The 17,822-nt window shown below is 34.1% G+C and overlaps 1 protein-coding gene across 1 annotated transcript; it reads left to right on the forward strand.

The window, feature by feature from the left end:
* The first annotated feature begins 1,478 nt into the window (after positions 1-1,478).
* LOC123691342 (CD63 antigen-like) lies at positions 1,479-14,575 on the forward strand. The gene is made up of 5 exons (XM_045635667.1): positions 1,479-1,573; positions 6,602-6,790; positions 8,717-8,887; positions 12,441-12,698; positions 14,197-14,575. Exons 1-5 carry the CDS (start codon positions 1,499-1,501, stop codon positions 14,374-14,376), a joined length of 873 nt encoding a protein of 290 aa, XP_045491623.1. The 5' UTR covers positions 1,479-1,498; the 3' UTR covers positions 14,377-14,575.
* Positions 14,576-17,822: the final 3,247 nt, after the last annotated feature.

Raw genomic sequence — 17,822 nt, forward strand, 5'->3', positions numbered from 1 at the left:
ATACGGAGTGAGGAAACTGGTATATCCTATATATAAATGTTCAATGACATGTGACATCTTCCAGACTTCCACCTACACTTAGCCAACGTGTGGGTTTATGGCCCACTGAACCTTTATGCCATCCTAATAATATTATAAATGCAAAAGTTGAGAATGTGTGTGTGTGTGTGTGTGTTTGTTACACTTTCACGTAAATTCTACTGAATCGATTACAATGAAATTTAGTACACATATATAGAGGGTAACATGGATTAACACATAGGATAGGTTTTATCCCGGAAATCCCACGGGAACGGGAACTATGCGCGGGCGGTTGTCAAGTAATCTATAAATGCGACTGCAATATCGTCTATTCATTCATAAGAATGTATGTCTGTCAAGTTTAGTTTCAATACCTACGTATTCACGTAGGAATGAAAAGAAAAAATAAAATAATAATTTTAAATATGTAACCGGCACATAATAATAACTAGTAGCTAGCTAATTAAGGCCGAACTTATGTTTACAACGATAATTCTTCTGAGAAGTAAGTCTTGTGTAGGTATTGAAAAATATATTATATAGTCCAGTATCTGTATATTCTTATTTTTTTTACCTCTAGTGTACAAAAATAAGCATAAACGAAGGGATGATAGACTGTCATCACTTAGCATGAAAGTGACACATATTCTACAACAATTTACTATAATTATAATAACTATAGGTATATTTGTCATTAATTATTACAGGTAAGTAAATAAGTGATTCAGGCTTTTATCAAACTACTATTAATTAGAACATAAATATATGGGTTGGTAAAACCATTAATGCAATCATACTACTTATACATTAAGAATAGATATTATATTATTAAATTTAGTCGAGCAAAGTTGAGTATTACAATAATGAACCGTTGAATTTGTAGAGAGAAATGCAGGGCATTAGTTATATATTCTACGAGCATTATCTAAAGTCTATACTGTTTCATTAGAATTCAGAATTAATATAATTAAAGAAAATTAGATTTAAGTACAACTTATTTATTTTACCTTCTTATATTCAAACTCAGAATATAAGACGGCCTGAAATTCTAATCTTACTAGATAATTCCACCTTGAGTAACAAAAGTAGGTCGACATGAAATTGCTTCGACGTAGTGAAAAGATAACACGAATATACTGGCAACAAAACCGCGCAATTCAAATTTAAAAAAGTAAAATTCGAATTTTTTATCTGTATCAATCATAGACAATGAGGTTCTATAAAATTTATAACCAAGGTAGTGCGGGTATTTTGTGACGTCACGGCCAATTAAAACGTTCCAATCAACACTAGAGCCAATAATGTTCAGTAATTTGCATGACGCCATACGATCCCGCCTGAACGCTGAAAAAACAAGTTTTCATGGCATTTGTGTTTTGTCGACTCGCAGTACGAACGTTCGATACCTTGATAACGTAGATAAGAATTAAATCGTTCAGTATTGTGTTGAATTTCGTTACGTGCTATTGTTTCAAGCATGGCGCAGAATAATCTAGAAGTTGGGATGAAGTGCATAAAGTATATGCTGCTGTGTGTTACAGCAATATTTGTGGTGAGTTTAAATTTTATTGCGTCGTTGAATTATCTATTTAATTATCTGTGTAATCTTTAAGTGGCTGAATAGCGTACAAAAGTGTTAATTACCTTAACTTATTTCCCATAAATGTGGCTTTATCTAAAACTGAATGCGAAAATTCCTTATCAGCTTTTAAATTGTTTAAGTTTCTTGTACCTACAAATATGTCAGTGTTTATTTTTAAAGGTGAAAGAGATTAAATTTAATATGAAAATCAGTTGCGATTATTACACCTGCAATGACAACACACATAAAAAATTCCTAGGGTCAATTATTGTTATCAATATCAACTAAGAACGTCATAATATATAAGTACCTATATACCTACCTAACTTGTGAGGGGAAGTCCCCTAAGTTACCTGGATTTTATTGTATTTTATTTGAAAATGAAGGGATATAGAGGTGCAGTAAAAACATTATGATGACGTCATTCGTTATCTCTGCTTATCACTGTTTTGCCATTCTATTGGAGCTGCTTATATACTCGACTAGCTTTCCGCCTGCAGCCTCGCCCGCGTTTTCAAAGAAAAACCCGCATAGTTCCCGTTCCCGTGGGATTTCCGGGATAAAACCTAGCCTATGTTGCTCAGTGAAGATGCAGCTTTCTAATCCATACTAATATTATAAATGCGAAAGTAACTCTGTCTGTCTGTCTGTCTGTTACTCAATCACGCCTAAACTACTGAACCAATTTTCATGAAATTTGGTATGGAGATATTTTGATACCCGAGAAAGGACATAGGCTACTTTTTATCCCGGGAAAATGACGCAATCCCGGAAATCCCATGGGAACGGGAACTATGTGGGTTTTTCTTTGAATGCGCGGGCGAAGCCGCGGGTGGAAAGCTAGTGGTGAAATAATTTTTGAAATCGGTCCAGTAGTTTATGCGTGAAAACCATACATACATACATAATTACAAACCTTTCCTCTTTATATTATAATATTAGTAGATATAGAAGTATAGATATATCACACCTTATTAGGTGAAACTTTCTCATTTTGATAGTCGCCTATTTTTTATATTATTTACAAAAGAGGTCGGGATAAATACTGGGGATTAACAATCTTACAGATATTTGATTACCGTACATTATATTCTTTCTTTATATATATAAACAAAAAAATCTTAATAATGTATACGTACACGTGTACTTAAGTGTGACTGATTTAATAAATAATAAGTGTAATAAAACGATTAATCTTTAATTTGCGAAAAATTGTATTTAGTTTTATGGAATGTGGATAGCTCGATAAAACAAAATATCAAGGATGTAGACGAAATCAAGGTACCTACCTACCTAATTGTTTGAAAATTTTTTTGAGAGAAGCGAGAGCGAAAGGCTTTCGTTAAAATATTACTCTTTTTAGACAAATAATTGTGTGTAATTCCAGACAACATCATTGCGCCAATTTTCATCGAATTTTGTTCTACCTCTTGTGTCTTTGAATGACGATCGTAAATTTTTTACCATTTTATCATTTGTAGGATTTATAGCTATGTGACTAATGAACAAAGTATTAGATATATTATCAAGAAATCGCTGATAGACTTAATAACAACCTGTATGGCTATTAACTTAATTAAAATATACCACAGTATTAATTAATACATTAGAGAACGATGTGCATTTCTCATGAATAAGTAATTAGAACCAAGATCTAAGAATACAGAAATAAGATAAGTATATACATAAAATTGTAAAAATGTCTTTGTATTAAATATATTTGTTAAAAAATCGCACATTAAGGAATTAAATATTTTTAACGGGGCCTAGGTATCTCCCGCTCACGCTCGAGCTCGCTGCAATGTACATGCGAAACGTCGGGAAAATAATATAATACTAAAAATCGCACAGTCCTTATTAGAGCAACGAAATCTAAAACAATTGTAGTTTTTATCTGTGTCTAATGTCTTTTCAGTTATTTAAATTAGGTACTGCTTGAGATCAAACGTGAAATATACGCAACTTTTTATCTATATGTCGGTCCTATTCACACGAATACGCAGTACTATATTCGCAAATATTTGAGGGCAAACATTCGTACAATGTACTTGAAATGTTTCCACGCAAGTTCGTGGTTCGGGTTACGGTCGAAGTCGCGGAAAAAACTAATAGTAAGACCACAGATACAGGAGATACTAGATAGTATATTACTTTACTAGGTACCTAAGACCACGGAACTATAGAATGGGTAAGACTAAGAATAACTCTGATAAGTCACTTAAACGTGTCTTAAATAATGTAAACAAACTCTAATGAGACTGAATACTTAATGTAACCTTGTGAAGTATTAGCCTGATGCATTTTATTTTATGATAAACTGACTTGTGTGATATCAGAGCCAGACTGATTTTTTATTAGTTTCTAGTTGATGCTATGTAACTAGGTACATACGTCTTAACTCAATATGGTTTCATTCTAACAGCGAAATAACTTCAAGATTTCATAGGTAGCTAACCTTTTTTTTTTTTTTTTTTTTTTTTTTTTTTTTTCAAGTGGGGAAATCTTGCCTAAGATACCGGTTATGTCGGATTCCTACCGACCAAAACCCCACCGTGTACCAACGCGCTGCTTTAGACGGGATGCGGGTACACATTCGCAATCTTCCGCATGTCCCGCCCAGCAGTTGCCCGTTTCCAGGCTCTCCGCCACTTGCCCGTTTCCAGGCCCTCCACCAAATGCCCACCCCGGGGTGGCGCAAGCCGTACACGAGCTCACGCCACCCACTCGCCGATGATGGATTGTTCCCCGTTCCATCATCGGCGTTCCCCAAACCCTCGACCCCAGCACTGACCGGCCGAAGGACGCGCGCCGAAAGGCCCTCCGAAACGTGAGTCACGCGTCAAACGACCCTCCGGCGCACTTTTATAGAGGTTTCCCTCGCAGCCCCCACCTCACACCAGAGGTGGCGGCCCTCGGTCCGGCCCCACGGACCGGATTACGAGTTGGCAGACGGCTGTCCCAGAACAGCCGCCGCCCTACACCCACCTACAGGAGTCACCGCGTGTCACAAAAGTGACGCGTCGGGATCCCGCCCCCAGTTTTGTTGGTAGTTAGACTACCAACAAAAAACAACGCGCGCGGCCTCTGGCCGCCATCCATCGCCGCAAAGCGCAGCCCCCTGCCAGTCGGTCGGAACGAGACCCAATACGAGCCCCGATCGACCTTCCAACTCCGTTTTGCCCAGCCAAATTACCAGGCCGCGACCACTAGCCGCCATCCCTCGCCGTACCACAACGGCACCTGAGCCAATCCTGGCCCCCCAGAGGATCCTAGCCAGCTAGCCAGCCATCCAGCCAGCCAGCCAGCCAGCCGGACAACCAGCCGGTGACAGCATGCCAGCCAGCCGCCGTCCAAAGCAGCCAGCCAGCCAACCGGTGGAGCAGCCGGTTTCAGCCAGCCTGCCAGCTAACCTAACCTAACCTAACTGGCGGCGAGTAATCCGTAGCCGTAGCTAATCAAAATCTTATTACCTAGGTATATGGATAGACGTTCTTTCTTCAGAGTACCTAAAGATATAACTTGCAACTAGCAAGTTATTAAAAACGAGATTATATTATCAGTAAATAGCATACCTACTTTATAGAGTTAGATACCTATTTCTTTAATTTAAATTATTGTAGAAATAAGGTAAATTAGAAGAACAAGTCTCACAATTTTATTTCCTCGTTATCAGTGATAAAATGAGCAAACCAAACAAATCATTAGTAAAGTACATACCGTTTCTTTACAACAAACAAGGTCGTGCAATGAAAAGGTTTGAAAAACATGGTAGGTAGGAAGTGAAGAATCGATTTGAAAAAACCTTTGTTTTACTGTACCTACTTTTTTATAGAATGCAAATATAACTAGGTACGAGTTGCTGGTTGGTGACGTATGTGTTAGACAAGGTGTTACCAATGTTGTTTATGATGATCATAATATGCCATTTACAGTAAATAGATTATAGAATAGGAATCTGTTAGCTGTTGCTATGTAGGTAGGTATCTGAATCTCAATAGGTAGGTAACTTGGGGATTACATTAGAAAGGTTTTTATTACTGCCGAAATACCTCCTGGGTCAGCCATGTCACGTTTATTAGGTGTATGTAGTGTAGGTAAAATATCATGTTTTGGCAAGTTTATTTACTAGTTTAATGCTTAAAATTAAAGCTAGAAATGTGTTGCAACATAGTGCAATTTGTTAAAATTTAAGAATTCCTCCTAACATTATGAACCCGAAAAAAATTTCTCTGGCTGTAAGTAACGTCCAAATTTTTTTCTGAAATCTTCCGACTTCTGAATCATACATAAAAAGTCTAATGAAGCAAACATTATACTGTATACGGTGTGTAAAATCAATAAGAATATGTGAGACCGCATAACCACTGTCCTTGCCAGCACGGCAAGGTCACTCAACTTGTCACGATACGTATTATGTTGCAGGTTTTCTAATTCATGAGATTTAAAGACGAGGATTAAATGGAGTACTTAACGCATGTTATCTAAGACAGAATGTTCTTGAGAAGGATTATAAAATGTCTGAATGCAGCTAGAGATTCTGTCCGAATATCGTTTTGAAGTGAAACCGTAGTAGATACTAGTTATTATTATTTTATTGCACTCAAAGATCTAACGATAGTAAATTGGCTATATGCTACCGTACTGAATTGGCCCATCTTTCAGCTTAGCATACAAAAAAATCAACCATTTTCCGCAATAATTCACGTCACTATAAATAAAAATTTCATCGTACCTACTCATAACTCCGAAAATTATTATTGTGGTGTTTTTCTTTCTTCTTCGTCGTTCTACTTCACTACATAGTATAAAACAAAGTCGCTTTCTTCGTCCCTATGTCCCTATATGTATGCTTAAATCTTTAAAACTACGCAACGGATTTCGATGCGGTTTCTTTTAATAGAGTGATTCTCGAGGAAGGTTTTAGTATAATATATAAATTATTAGGTTTAAGACAAAGCGGGCGGTAAGCTAGTCTAATATAATTACTTTATGTTCCAGCTAACCTCAGCGCTCATTATCTCCGTGGGCACGACGATCTACGCGATATACTACGATGTGTCGTTCTTCCTGTACGACCAGATGTTTTCGCCGGCCACCTTCATCATCGTGATCGGTGTTATCATGCTGTTTGTGTCCCTGTTTGGATGTATTGGCGCTTTGAAGGAGAGCACGTGTTTGGTGAACATCGTGAGTACATTTTTAACCTATACTAGCTCTGGGCCTGGTCAATGCCTATATCAATCTGTTGTCTACTAAGCACCATAAAATTTATCCGTTATGACGTGTAGGAATGACAAACAAACACACTTTATATTATATTCTAGTATTTATAATAGTAGATTGTGTCCTGTACCCTCAATCCTCATAGGAGCTGCCCGTGACCCAGCAGTGGGAACGTATCCGTAAACGCTGATTGATGATGATGATTTATATTCATATTTATTTGTAGTAAGAAAGCAAGGATTAGCTATTTTCCTTCAGTAGCATTTTTAATGAACCTATAGGGTTAAAATCTGAATACTTTTCTTAGAATGCAGAAAGTGCAAGGTTCAATCCTAAACTTTAGAAATCAAAGTATGAAAAAAATATTTATCATCGTCTATGAAATGTTTAAAAGGAAAATTCTACATAATTATGTAGAAGTAGGTAAATAACCAATAGGTTTGTTGGAATAGGAATGGTGACCCATTTAGTCACTATTTATTTCAATAATAATCGTCATTTTCGTTCATAAATTATGTAACAACGTAAAATAGAGAAAACCTATGTCCCATTTGCAATATTGAACAAAATGTTTTCATAAAACATAGTGCTATCAATGCTTCACCTTTCCTGAAATCAGAGATAAGCGTATAATCAATAGATAACCTGACTCACATACACTTTTGTGTTGTGTTCATGTATTTTGTAAATTGGTACGTCCAAGTTTAATAAATAATTTTATTCTTTTGTTATTATCGTAATACCATGATTATATTATGCTTTCTTCGCAATTTAGTCTACAGACAATGTACGATATAAAATTTAAAGATAAAATGCTAGTACCTACTAACGAACTTACAGCTAGGCAGAAAGTTCTTTTACTTTTGATATGATAACAGATTTATATGATTTCTAGTTAACAAAACACAGGTATTTTATCAACGCCACCTAGTGCGGAATTTAAAGTAACAACTGATTTGAACGAATATGATAATATTTTAGAAGGGTACATAATATGGCTTTAAGTTGTATCCGAAAAATATACTTAACCTGTAAAATATAATACCTAGTATCAATTCATTTTTGATTTTGATTAAATAAAGTTGGAAAAATTCAACAAAAGCATAGTTAGTTGAACTCTTAGGCTGGTTGCAAAGCTTGACCGACCGCATCAACAATTGTATGACTATCCGTGTTTTCCAATTACAGCACTAGAGCGCATTATGCGGCATAATGCTTAGCGTTGAATGTTCCAATTGCAGCAATGCTTCGCACAATTGAGCACTCTTAAAAGTAATGCGCGTGAATTGATGCGTGCAATCGATTTATCGTAAGTAATTATTAATTGTTGGAAAATATTTAAAGCTTTCGTTTCTTTCGAAATAATCAAAGTTAATTCAAATTGTGTTAAAAAAATCAATATAAGTATGGATGAAGGTAAATCCAAATTACTTAAAATAACCGTAAATAGTTTTCAACCAATTATTATGTATACCACTTTATTTACACATTAATGAGGTTATTGCTAACTCTATGAATATTTTTTTTTTTCAACACTGAACTTAGCGCAACCTGCTGGTGCGTTTCACGTTCCAATTAAGCATCAGCATAATTCGGCATTGTGCGCCACTGAGTCGCATTATGCTCTGTAATTGGAAAACAGCCATTGACACTAATGCGCATGACAATACGCGTGCGTATGGTCGGTCTAGCTATGAACGGATTTATGAATTTCCATACATATGACAAGCGCGACTGACGTACGCACTGATGGTCGGTCTAGCTCTGCAACCAGCCTTAAAGTTATTTTTTAAAGAATAGATAAAATTCGGAAATAGAATCGTTCTCATTTATAAAAATTAAAAACATTTGAATGCTCAACACAGAGTTCTCACAAAACATAATTTCCAGTTCGCAGTAATCCTCAGCCTGGTGCTTGTATTGGAATTGGCAGCTGCGATCGCTGCGTACACCCTTCGTTCACAAGTCACAGGCATGCTTGATGAGAACCTTCGAGAGACCATGCCGTACTATTACAACAATGCTGAGGTCGCTGGCAGCTTCGACTTCATTCAGAGCAGAGTGAGTGTATAATGTAAATAAAATAAATTAAATTAAATTGTATTAAATACTGTTAGAGTCTTCAGTCATGCAGAGAAAATTTGCGGTCCCATTTATTGTGGAAATGGGAACTTCATGAATTAATTTAAGTGATATGTTGTAGCGATCTTGTTAACAAATTAATTAAAAGTTTGATAATAGGTGCATTTTAACCGGAAGGAAGTTAGCGCGGAAAGTTTTTTTTTTTAATTATTAATATCTCAAAAAATTGCTCCTTAAATGCTCCATCAGAATCAGTAATTGCTCCACTTCTATAATTATTAGTTTATTTATAATTAATTTTTTAAAAAATCCAAATACTGAAAACTTGATTTCCCTATAGAATGAAAAATATTCACTTTTCATAAAAATTTTTTTTGCAAAAAAATTGCTCCTTAAATGCTCCATCAGAATCAGTAATTGCTCCACTTCTATAATTATTAGTTTATTTATAATTAATTTTTAAAAAAATCCAAATACTGAAAACTTGATTTCCCTATAGAATGAAAAATATTCACTTTTCATAAAAATTTTTTTTGCAAAAAAATTGCTCCTTAAATGCTCCATCAGAATCAGTAATTGCTCCACTTCTATAAGTATTAGTTTATTTATAATTAATTTAAAAAAAAAATCCAAATACTGAAAACTTGATTTCCCTATAGAATGAAAAATATTCACTCTTCATAAAAAATTTTTTTGCAAAAAAATTGCTCCTTAAATGCTCCATCAGAATCAGTAATTGCTCCACTTCTATAATTATTAGTTTATTTATAATTAATTTAAAAAAAATCCAAATACTGAAAACTTGATTTCCCTATAGAATGAAAAATATTCACTTTTCATAAAAAATTTTTTTGCAAAAAAATTGCTCCTTAAATGCTCCATCAGAATCAGTAATTGCTCCACTTCTATAATTATTAGTTTATTTATAATTAATTTTTAAAAAAATCCAAATACTGAAAACTTGATTTCCCTATAGAATGAAAAATATTCACTTTTTATAAAAAAATTTTTTGCAAAAAAATTGCTCCTTAAATGCTCCATCAGAATCAGTAATTGCTCCACTTCTAAATATAATTATTAGTTTATTTATAATTAATTAAAAAAAAAATCCAAATACTGAAAACTTGATTTCCCTATAGAATGAAAAATATTCACTTACTCTTAAAGAGATCTCTTAGCGAGTCCCGAGCACGTAAATTATAATATATAGAGCGAATGGCTCTTTTCTGTAAGATAAATATAGGTAGTTTCTATATCTGCTGCCCTGCCCCATAGTAGAATTCCATAGGACATAATACTTTTTATATACACCATTACAATTAATCTAATATTGATTGTGTTCATTGGTTACATTTTTAAAATCTTCGTGTTTTATAAATTTATAAAGAATAGAAAAAATTCGATCACGAGGCGGGACTCGAACCCGCATAATCGTGATCGAATGTTTATATTCTTTATATTTATAAATTTATATTTATAAAGCATTTGAATGTCATAAAACCAAAAATATCAAATTCAATCTTCGTGTTTTGTGAATTATTTAATAAATCATTTACGTGATTCTTTTTTTGTTCGATGCGGGATGGTGTCGAATTGGTCCCATAAAAATTTTATTAGGATAGGCCCAGTATTTTATTTTATGAGCATTTTTGTCTGTATTTGTAAATGTTGCAAGTGCAAGTTTGAAGTCGATTGTTTTTAGCGCAGTTATGTCTTGTATGTAAAACCTTTTGTCAAAAATAAAATTCTTTATAATAAGCACATATTTTATTATTGATACTCTAGTGAAAAATTTTCAGGTGATTATATAAAAGTAGGGCTCAATTTTTTCGCGAACCCTACTTCTAAATAATTACCACTCTTCAATAATTTAAAACTCCTTGACTGAATCCCTTCACACCCTAAAATAAAAAGTGCCTATTAATTTTTCTTATAGTAAACATAAATTCAAATTCAATTATAAAAATACTTATTACCGATTTAATACTTTGATGATAATTGATAGTAGAAATATTTATTACTAACCTTGATATTGTTGTGGACATGATGAAATGTCTCCATATTATGTTATATGTAATATATACGATGGTACACAAAAATTATTATCATTCGAACCTGCAATCCTAACTTGAAGACTCAATAAAACAAAAATTATAATTATTTCTTATTATTCTTATCATCAGAACCCTTTAGTTTCTGTGATCTGTGATCAGAACCAAATAATTACATGATAATAATTAATAACCTTTTAAGTAATACCATCCTACTAATCTATACTTCTATACTAATATTATAAAGAGGAAAGGTTTGTATGTATGTATGTATGGTTTTCACGCATAAACTACTATACCGATTTTGATGAAATTTGGCACAGACAATCTTTAGACCCTGAGAAAGAACATAGGCTACCTTTTATTGCGAAATATGAACCACGGGCGAAGCCGGGGCGGACCGCTAGTAATATAATAAATGCGAAAGTTTGTGAGGATGTGTGTGTGTTTGTTACTCATTCACGCAAATACTACTGAACCGATTACAATGAAATTTAGCACACATATAGACCGTAACTTGGATTAACACATAGGATAGGTTTTATCCCGGTAATCCCACGGGAACGGGAACTATGCGGGTTTTCCTATGAAAACGCGGGCGAAGCCGCGGGCGGAAATCTAGTGAATAATATAAATAAGAAAACATAAACATTAAGGTCTATACATATCGCTGCAGTGCTGATACATGTAAATATGGCCCTTATGCGTCGCAACGACAATAATTGATGACGTCACAGCGCAGTAGTTTACTATGCAAACATAGTTTTTCAGTTAATTATTGTAAAAATTATCAAAATTAAATAATTTTTTTTTGTAATTGATAGAGCAAATCGGGAGCAATTTTTTTGGAAAAAAATTTTTTATGAAAAGTGAATATTTTTCATTCTATAGGGAAATCAAGTTTTCAGTATTTGGTTTTTTTTTTAAATTAATTATAAATAAACTAATAATTATAGAAGTGGAGCAATTACAGATTCTGATGGAGCATTTAAGGAGCAATTTTTTGAGATATTAATAATAATAAAAAAAAACTTTCCGCGCTAACTTCCTTCCGGTTGCATTTTAACCGAGAAATCGTAAAAAAGTTAAATTGATAGGTATATACGCAAATAAATGTAGGTATCAGTAACATTTAAAGATTCTTCAGTTGAGGTGTGGAAAACGACAAATTTTATTTTAAGCTTTTTTAGCCGCACTCTACATTTTGTCAACTCAATTTATAAAAAAACAAGCTGCTCCCCGCGGTTTTACCGGCATTGCTCCGCTCCTTTGGTATTACCGTTAAGATATAAGTATTATGACCTGTAGCCTTCGATAAATGGGCTATCTAACACTGAACGAATTTTTTCTTAGACCAGTATTCTTGAGATTAGCGTGTTCAAACAAACAAACAAATTCTTCAGCTTAATAATATTAGTATAAATATGTATTGCTTGCTGTGTCACTGCTAGTAAATGGATAAATTAATAATAAAATTTCAGCTAAACTGCTGCGGTGTGGACAGCTATCTAGACTGGAACGAGGTCCACAACGCGCCCGCCAACGAGGGCATCGCAGTGTCCAACTTCACAGTCCCTTACAGCTGTTGTGCGCAAACCCGTACACAAATTGTAGGCGAGCTGGAGGTTGAGGAGTGCGAGAAGCTATACGCTAATGGATGTCTTCCCAGGATCACGTACTTGGTGTACCAAAGCGCCGGACTTCTTGGCGCTGGCGCTATGACTATTGCGTTCATTCAGGTATGTGGTCGTACATAGTACATGTAGTACACACATACAGCTGTTGTGCACAAACCCGTACATAATTAGTTGGAGAACTGGAGGTGGAGGAGTGCTAGAAGCTGTATGCTAATGGGTGTCTTCCCAGGATCACGTACTTGGTGTACCAAAGCGCGGGATTGTTGGGCGCTGGCGCTATGACTATTGCGTTCATTCAGGTTTGTATTGGTAGTAAGATGCTTCTTGTGAGTAGTGGTGTAGGAGTGCGAGAAGGTATAAGACAATGGATGTCTTCCTAGGATTATGTACTTGGTATACCAGGGCGCAGGATTGTTGGGCGCTGGCGTTATGATTATTGCGCTTATACAGGTTAGTGGCGTGTGATGTATTTAGGTGATTGGATAGCGAGCGTTACAGTAAAAGGCGTTTTTTCGCCAATAGCCGTGTCCACACAGAACAAACATCTCGTAGCATTTTCCGCACTAGGCTGTACCGTCTACGTGGACGTGGCTATATATTTTTGTCAGATGAGATGGTTGTATCACATTTTTCGATTTTAATGAAATATTACTTTAGTATTTTTAGGAGTCAATAAATACTTAATTTATGAAGAGTAAATATTAGCATAGCTATACTTCACTATTATTTATAAATAAATAGCTTTTTTAAATGTTCATTGAAATGGCTGTAGCTGAATATTAATCAGCTACAATATTCTATTCACAAGGCCAACAAATTTCTATTTAATACACCTATTGCACGCCTCATAAGCGAAGCGTTGAGGTGGGTACTACTGTCACTTCGCGCAAAACATCTGATTTTTCAAACTTAAAATGTCTTTATGTATCATACATTGCACTTGTAAGATAATACATACACACACATATTAAGAAAAAACACTATTTTTAACGTTCATGATATTTTTGATGTCATTTTTGTTATTTAAACTAGTTAAAAAACAGTTTAAAAAAGTTCTGTCTTGGACGTCCGTGTGTCTGTATGTGCGGATCCTTTTTCTTGTTAACACGATAGCGACCGAAATACTTTACTAATCGAGTCTTTTTTTTCTCTTACGCTTGAGTATGCTCAGGAATAGAACCCTTTCATTTTTCAGGGTCTGATTCGATGTGGTTTAATTGTTATTAAATAAACAAAAAAAATATCGACTTTTTTTTTTTTTTTTTATAGTGTACTCAAAATTCACCATTATAAACTCGATTCTTTATACTATAAGCCAAGGTTTAAAAAAATAAGTTGGTAGTCAGTCCCTTAAACCTGCGCAGTTTCACATCTAGGTGGGGCCACAAGAAAAATAGCTCAATTATTACGGTACCGCTTTCTTTACTTTTCCAAATGTTTTATTTTATTTCATTTTTATATTTATAGTCACGTACTCTTTATAAATAATCAATTTTATTGTAAAGGATGAGATTATGAGGCGTGCACTTTTGGATTTTCCAAACTATTTATTTTTAATTTCGCATGTTTAATCCATGTCCATAATCCAACCATTTTGCAGGTAATCGGCATAGTGTTCTCATTCTCGCTGGCCAGTTCGATCCGCAAAGCGAAGTCAGAGCGCGAACGCCGCCGCTGGGAGATTCAAGAGCGTATGATCAACGCCTACACTTCTCTGAATCCGGACACTGAAAAGAAACCAGTTGTCTATGTCCCGTTCCACGGACAAACCACGGCATAGACATTTTTAATCTGTGATTTATTTTTGCCAAAAATTTTCCCGCCAAGTGGGATAGCACATTATAAAGCACAGTCTACGTTCTAACCTCAGTATTTTATTTAAAGGTTATTTTTTACGAAATTGCATAAATAAATCACGTTACTTATATGAAATACCTATCTATAATATAAGTCCTTAATAAAATATGTTTAAACGTGGTTAGATAGTATAATAAATTGAGCTATAAACCCAAAGAAATAGAAATTCAAAAGTATAAGCTCTATGATTCTTTTAATGTATTAAATAAATTTATATTGTAATGTATTTATTATAAAATTAATCTAAGGAATAAAGCCATTTAAATTTTTTAAACTATTCTCGTTTCATTTCTTTCCATTTGTCCTTTTTCTCCCTTTTAAAAACTTTTACGAAAATTCCGTAGGTATTCAGCAGAATATATTATTTTAATAAACAATTAATTACATATATAAAAATTTTTAAATTGTTTAGTTTTAAGAATTATTGTAATAATTTCCTGAATAAATGATAAATAAATAAATAAACATATCCAATTCATCCATACATACCTACATGAAAAAAAGTAGCATAAAATAATATGTGAATTTTAGATAGATTAGCGTCAACCTTCTAGTAGATGTAAAATACAATAAATATATATATATATATATATATATATTAAAAGGTTGTGTCAAATAAAATAAAAAACAATAGGTATTTTTTTGATAGTCATATCATTATTATCAATTTTCCTAAAGTAATACAAAAGATAATATTATAATACTATAGGAAATACCAAAATTATGTAAACCTGCCATCCTACGTAGTATATTTTGTTTTACTATAAGTAGAGCGAAATTAAAAACATAAATAAATAGGATCGCATGTATTGTTCAATGTAGGGAAATTATTGAAAGTGGATTAGATGAAAAAATATGTCACCGCTCGTCAATCTACAAAAAGCGCTGTGTTTGATAACATTTCAGCGGATTATAATAGATAAGAACGATAAACCATATCACAGAGATAATGTCCTATATCAGAAAGTACATAAAATGTTGGAAACAAAAGCAAAAATATGTAAATGTAGCACATAGTGTGTATGTCGCCGTCATCTGTTTGAATTTGCTATTTGATTGAACGATTAGCGCGTTCCTTGAATGACGCCATTCAAATGATTGACTAGGCAGAACGTTAATTTAACAAGCGTCACTTCAACAACGTAGGGGAGCCCAGGATGCTAAATGTGGATTTACTCGAGCGTCACGGGAACCTATTAGAATTGGTAGATTAGACCATAGCGAGAAAAAACCGGCCAAGTGCGAGTCGGGCTCGCGCACAAAGGGTTCCGTAGCAGCAAATATAATAAACTTATTATGTCAATTTATTTAAAGGTGTACAATACTGTAGTATATTTTTTGATCTATCTTATAAGGTTCAGCCATCGTTTTCAGTGTAAGCACAATAACTTAACCAAAATTACAGTTAAATCAACCTATCTCAAAAACTATAAGAGATACTTTGATCAAACCAAAAATCGTTGAAAGAGTTAATTAGCATGCATCACCTCTATTTTTTTTAGAATTTTATACCCCGTAGTTATAAAAATAGAGGGGGGGGGACATACTTTTTACGACTTTGAGAGCTGATATCTCAAAAACCGTTCACTTTAAGAAAAATGTTTTTTAGAAAACTTTATATCATTTTAAAAGACCTTTCCATTGATACCCCACACGGGTATGTACATCGAAAAAAAAATTTCATCCCTCAGTTACATGTATGGGGGGCCCCACCCCCAATTCTTTTTTTTACTATTTAGTGTCATATTTTTGTAGCGGTTCATACAACACATATTCCCATCAAATTTCATCACTGTAGTACTTATAGTTTCCGAGTAAATCGGCTGTGACAGACGGACAGACGGACAGACGGACAGACGGACATGACGAAACTATAAGGGTTCCGTTTTTGCCATTTTGGCTACGGAACCCTAAAAAAGGTCCTATAATGTTTTCACTTTTAGCGGTGGGGAAGGGTTTTTTGATTTTTTTTTAATTTAAAAAAGAAAAAAATTGGCTTGGAAATACTCAAGCGCGTTAGATATTGATATTTTGCATGCTCCAGGACGTCACTGAAAAATAGTATACGTTAATCTGACGATTTAAGTGGCGATTTAATCGCTATGAAGAAAGGGTAAAAAATTAAAGTAATATTATTCGAGCGCGTCAGATTAATATATGGGGGGGTTAATTACAATATAAGAAGTCCCCATTTCGCTAATCTGACGATTCGAGCTCAACCTTAGGGAATTATGGATTATTCAAATTTTCCAGCGGGGCCCCTGAGCGCACCCACCAACCATAACTGCTCATATTGACTAGAGGTACTAATGAATAGCTAAGGTACCGTCCCTTATAGTAATCTGACGCGCTCGAGTAAATCCCAAAATCCCCTCTTGGGCTCCCCTACTATTAGTTAGGTATTCAATGAACGCGCTAGTCTTTCAATCAAATAGCAGATTCAACCAGATGATTGTATGCTGAGAAGAGATGTTCTAAAGATTTGAGATAAATTGTCACTCAAATATCTTATTGAAATCTCTATTTTATATTGTTTGACAACATCAAGTAGTTCCTTAGAACTTTTCTGAAAAGCAAGTACTTGTGTACAAAATAGTCGGTCATTGCATTCGATTTGACTCTAAAGATAATTAGGTAATATAATAGTTATTATCGTACTAATTGCGCTTATCTTTTGTTAAGTTTTTGAAAGGATGACTTTGATGTTCGAATAAAGGTGTACCTGTAATAAATACCAATCACTACAATAAAACAAAGTCGCTTTCTCTGTCTCTATGTCCCTTTGTATGCTTAAATCTTTAAAACTACGCAACGGATTTTGATGCGGTTTTTTTTAATTGATACAGTGATTCAAGAAGAAGGTTTTTAGTATATAATTTATTAGGTTTAAGATAAAGTGGATGAAGCCGTTTGTCTTATTATTCTGCGTAAGTAGGTAAAAAATACAAAAATTTATATATTTAATATATTTAACATTCAGTTGACTCTACCATAAAGCGTGTTTTTTTTAGTTTTTTATAAACAATACTTAAAATTTTTATGTTAGAGCCGCGAACATTTTCCCTAGCAAATGCTCGGGTGGTTGTATGTAAATGGTATTTGTGTCAGGCATTTCAACAATGATTTTGCGGTTTTTACGTTGTGGTAGGTATCTGACTAGCTTAGCCGGCCTGTGGTTATGAATATCTGTAAAGGTTCATGCATCCTTGTGTTCAAGCGGAACACTAGAATATCTTTATTTTAATGAGGGTCAATGGTAGTTGATATGTTTTTTTCGAAAGCTTGAAGAAAAGAATCACAAAAGAAATAATGAGACAGTGTAACATAAAGTTGCGTAATTTTGTCTAAAATGATTTCTCAATATTTTTA

Source organism: Colias croceus, chromosome 4 (assembly GCF_905220415.1).
Source record: "Colias croceus chromosome 4, ilColCroc2.1".
NCBI classification, from domain to species: domain Eukaryota; kingdom Metazoa; phylum Arthropoda; class Insecta; order Lepidoptera; family Pieridae; genus Colias; species Colias croceus.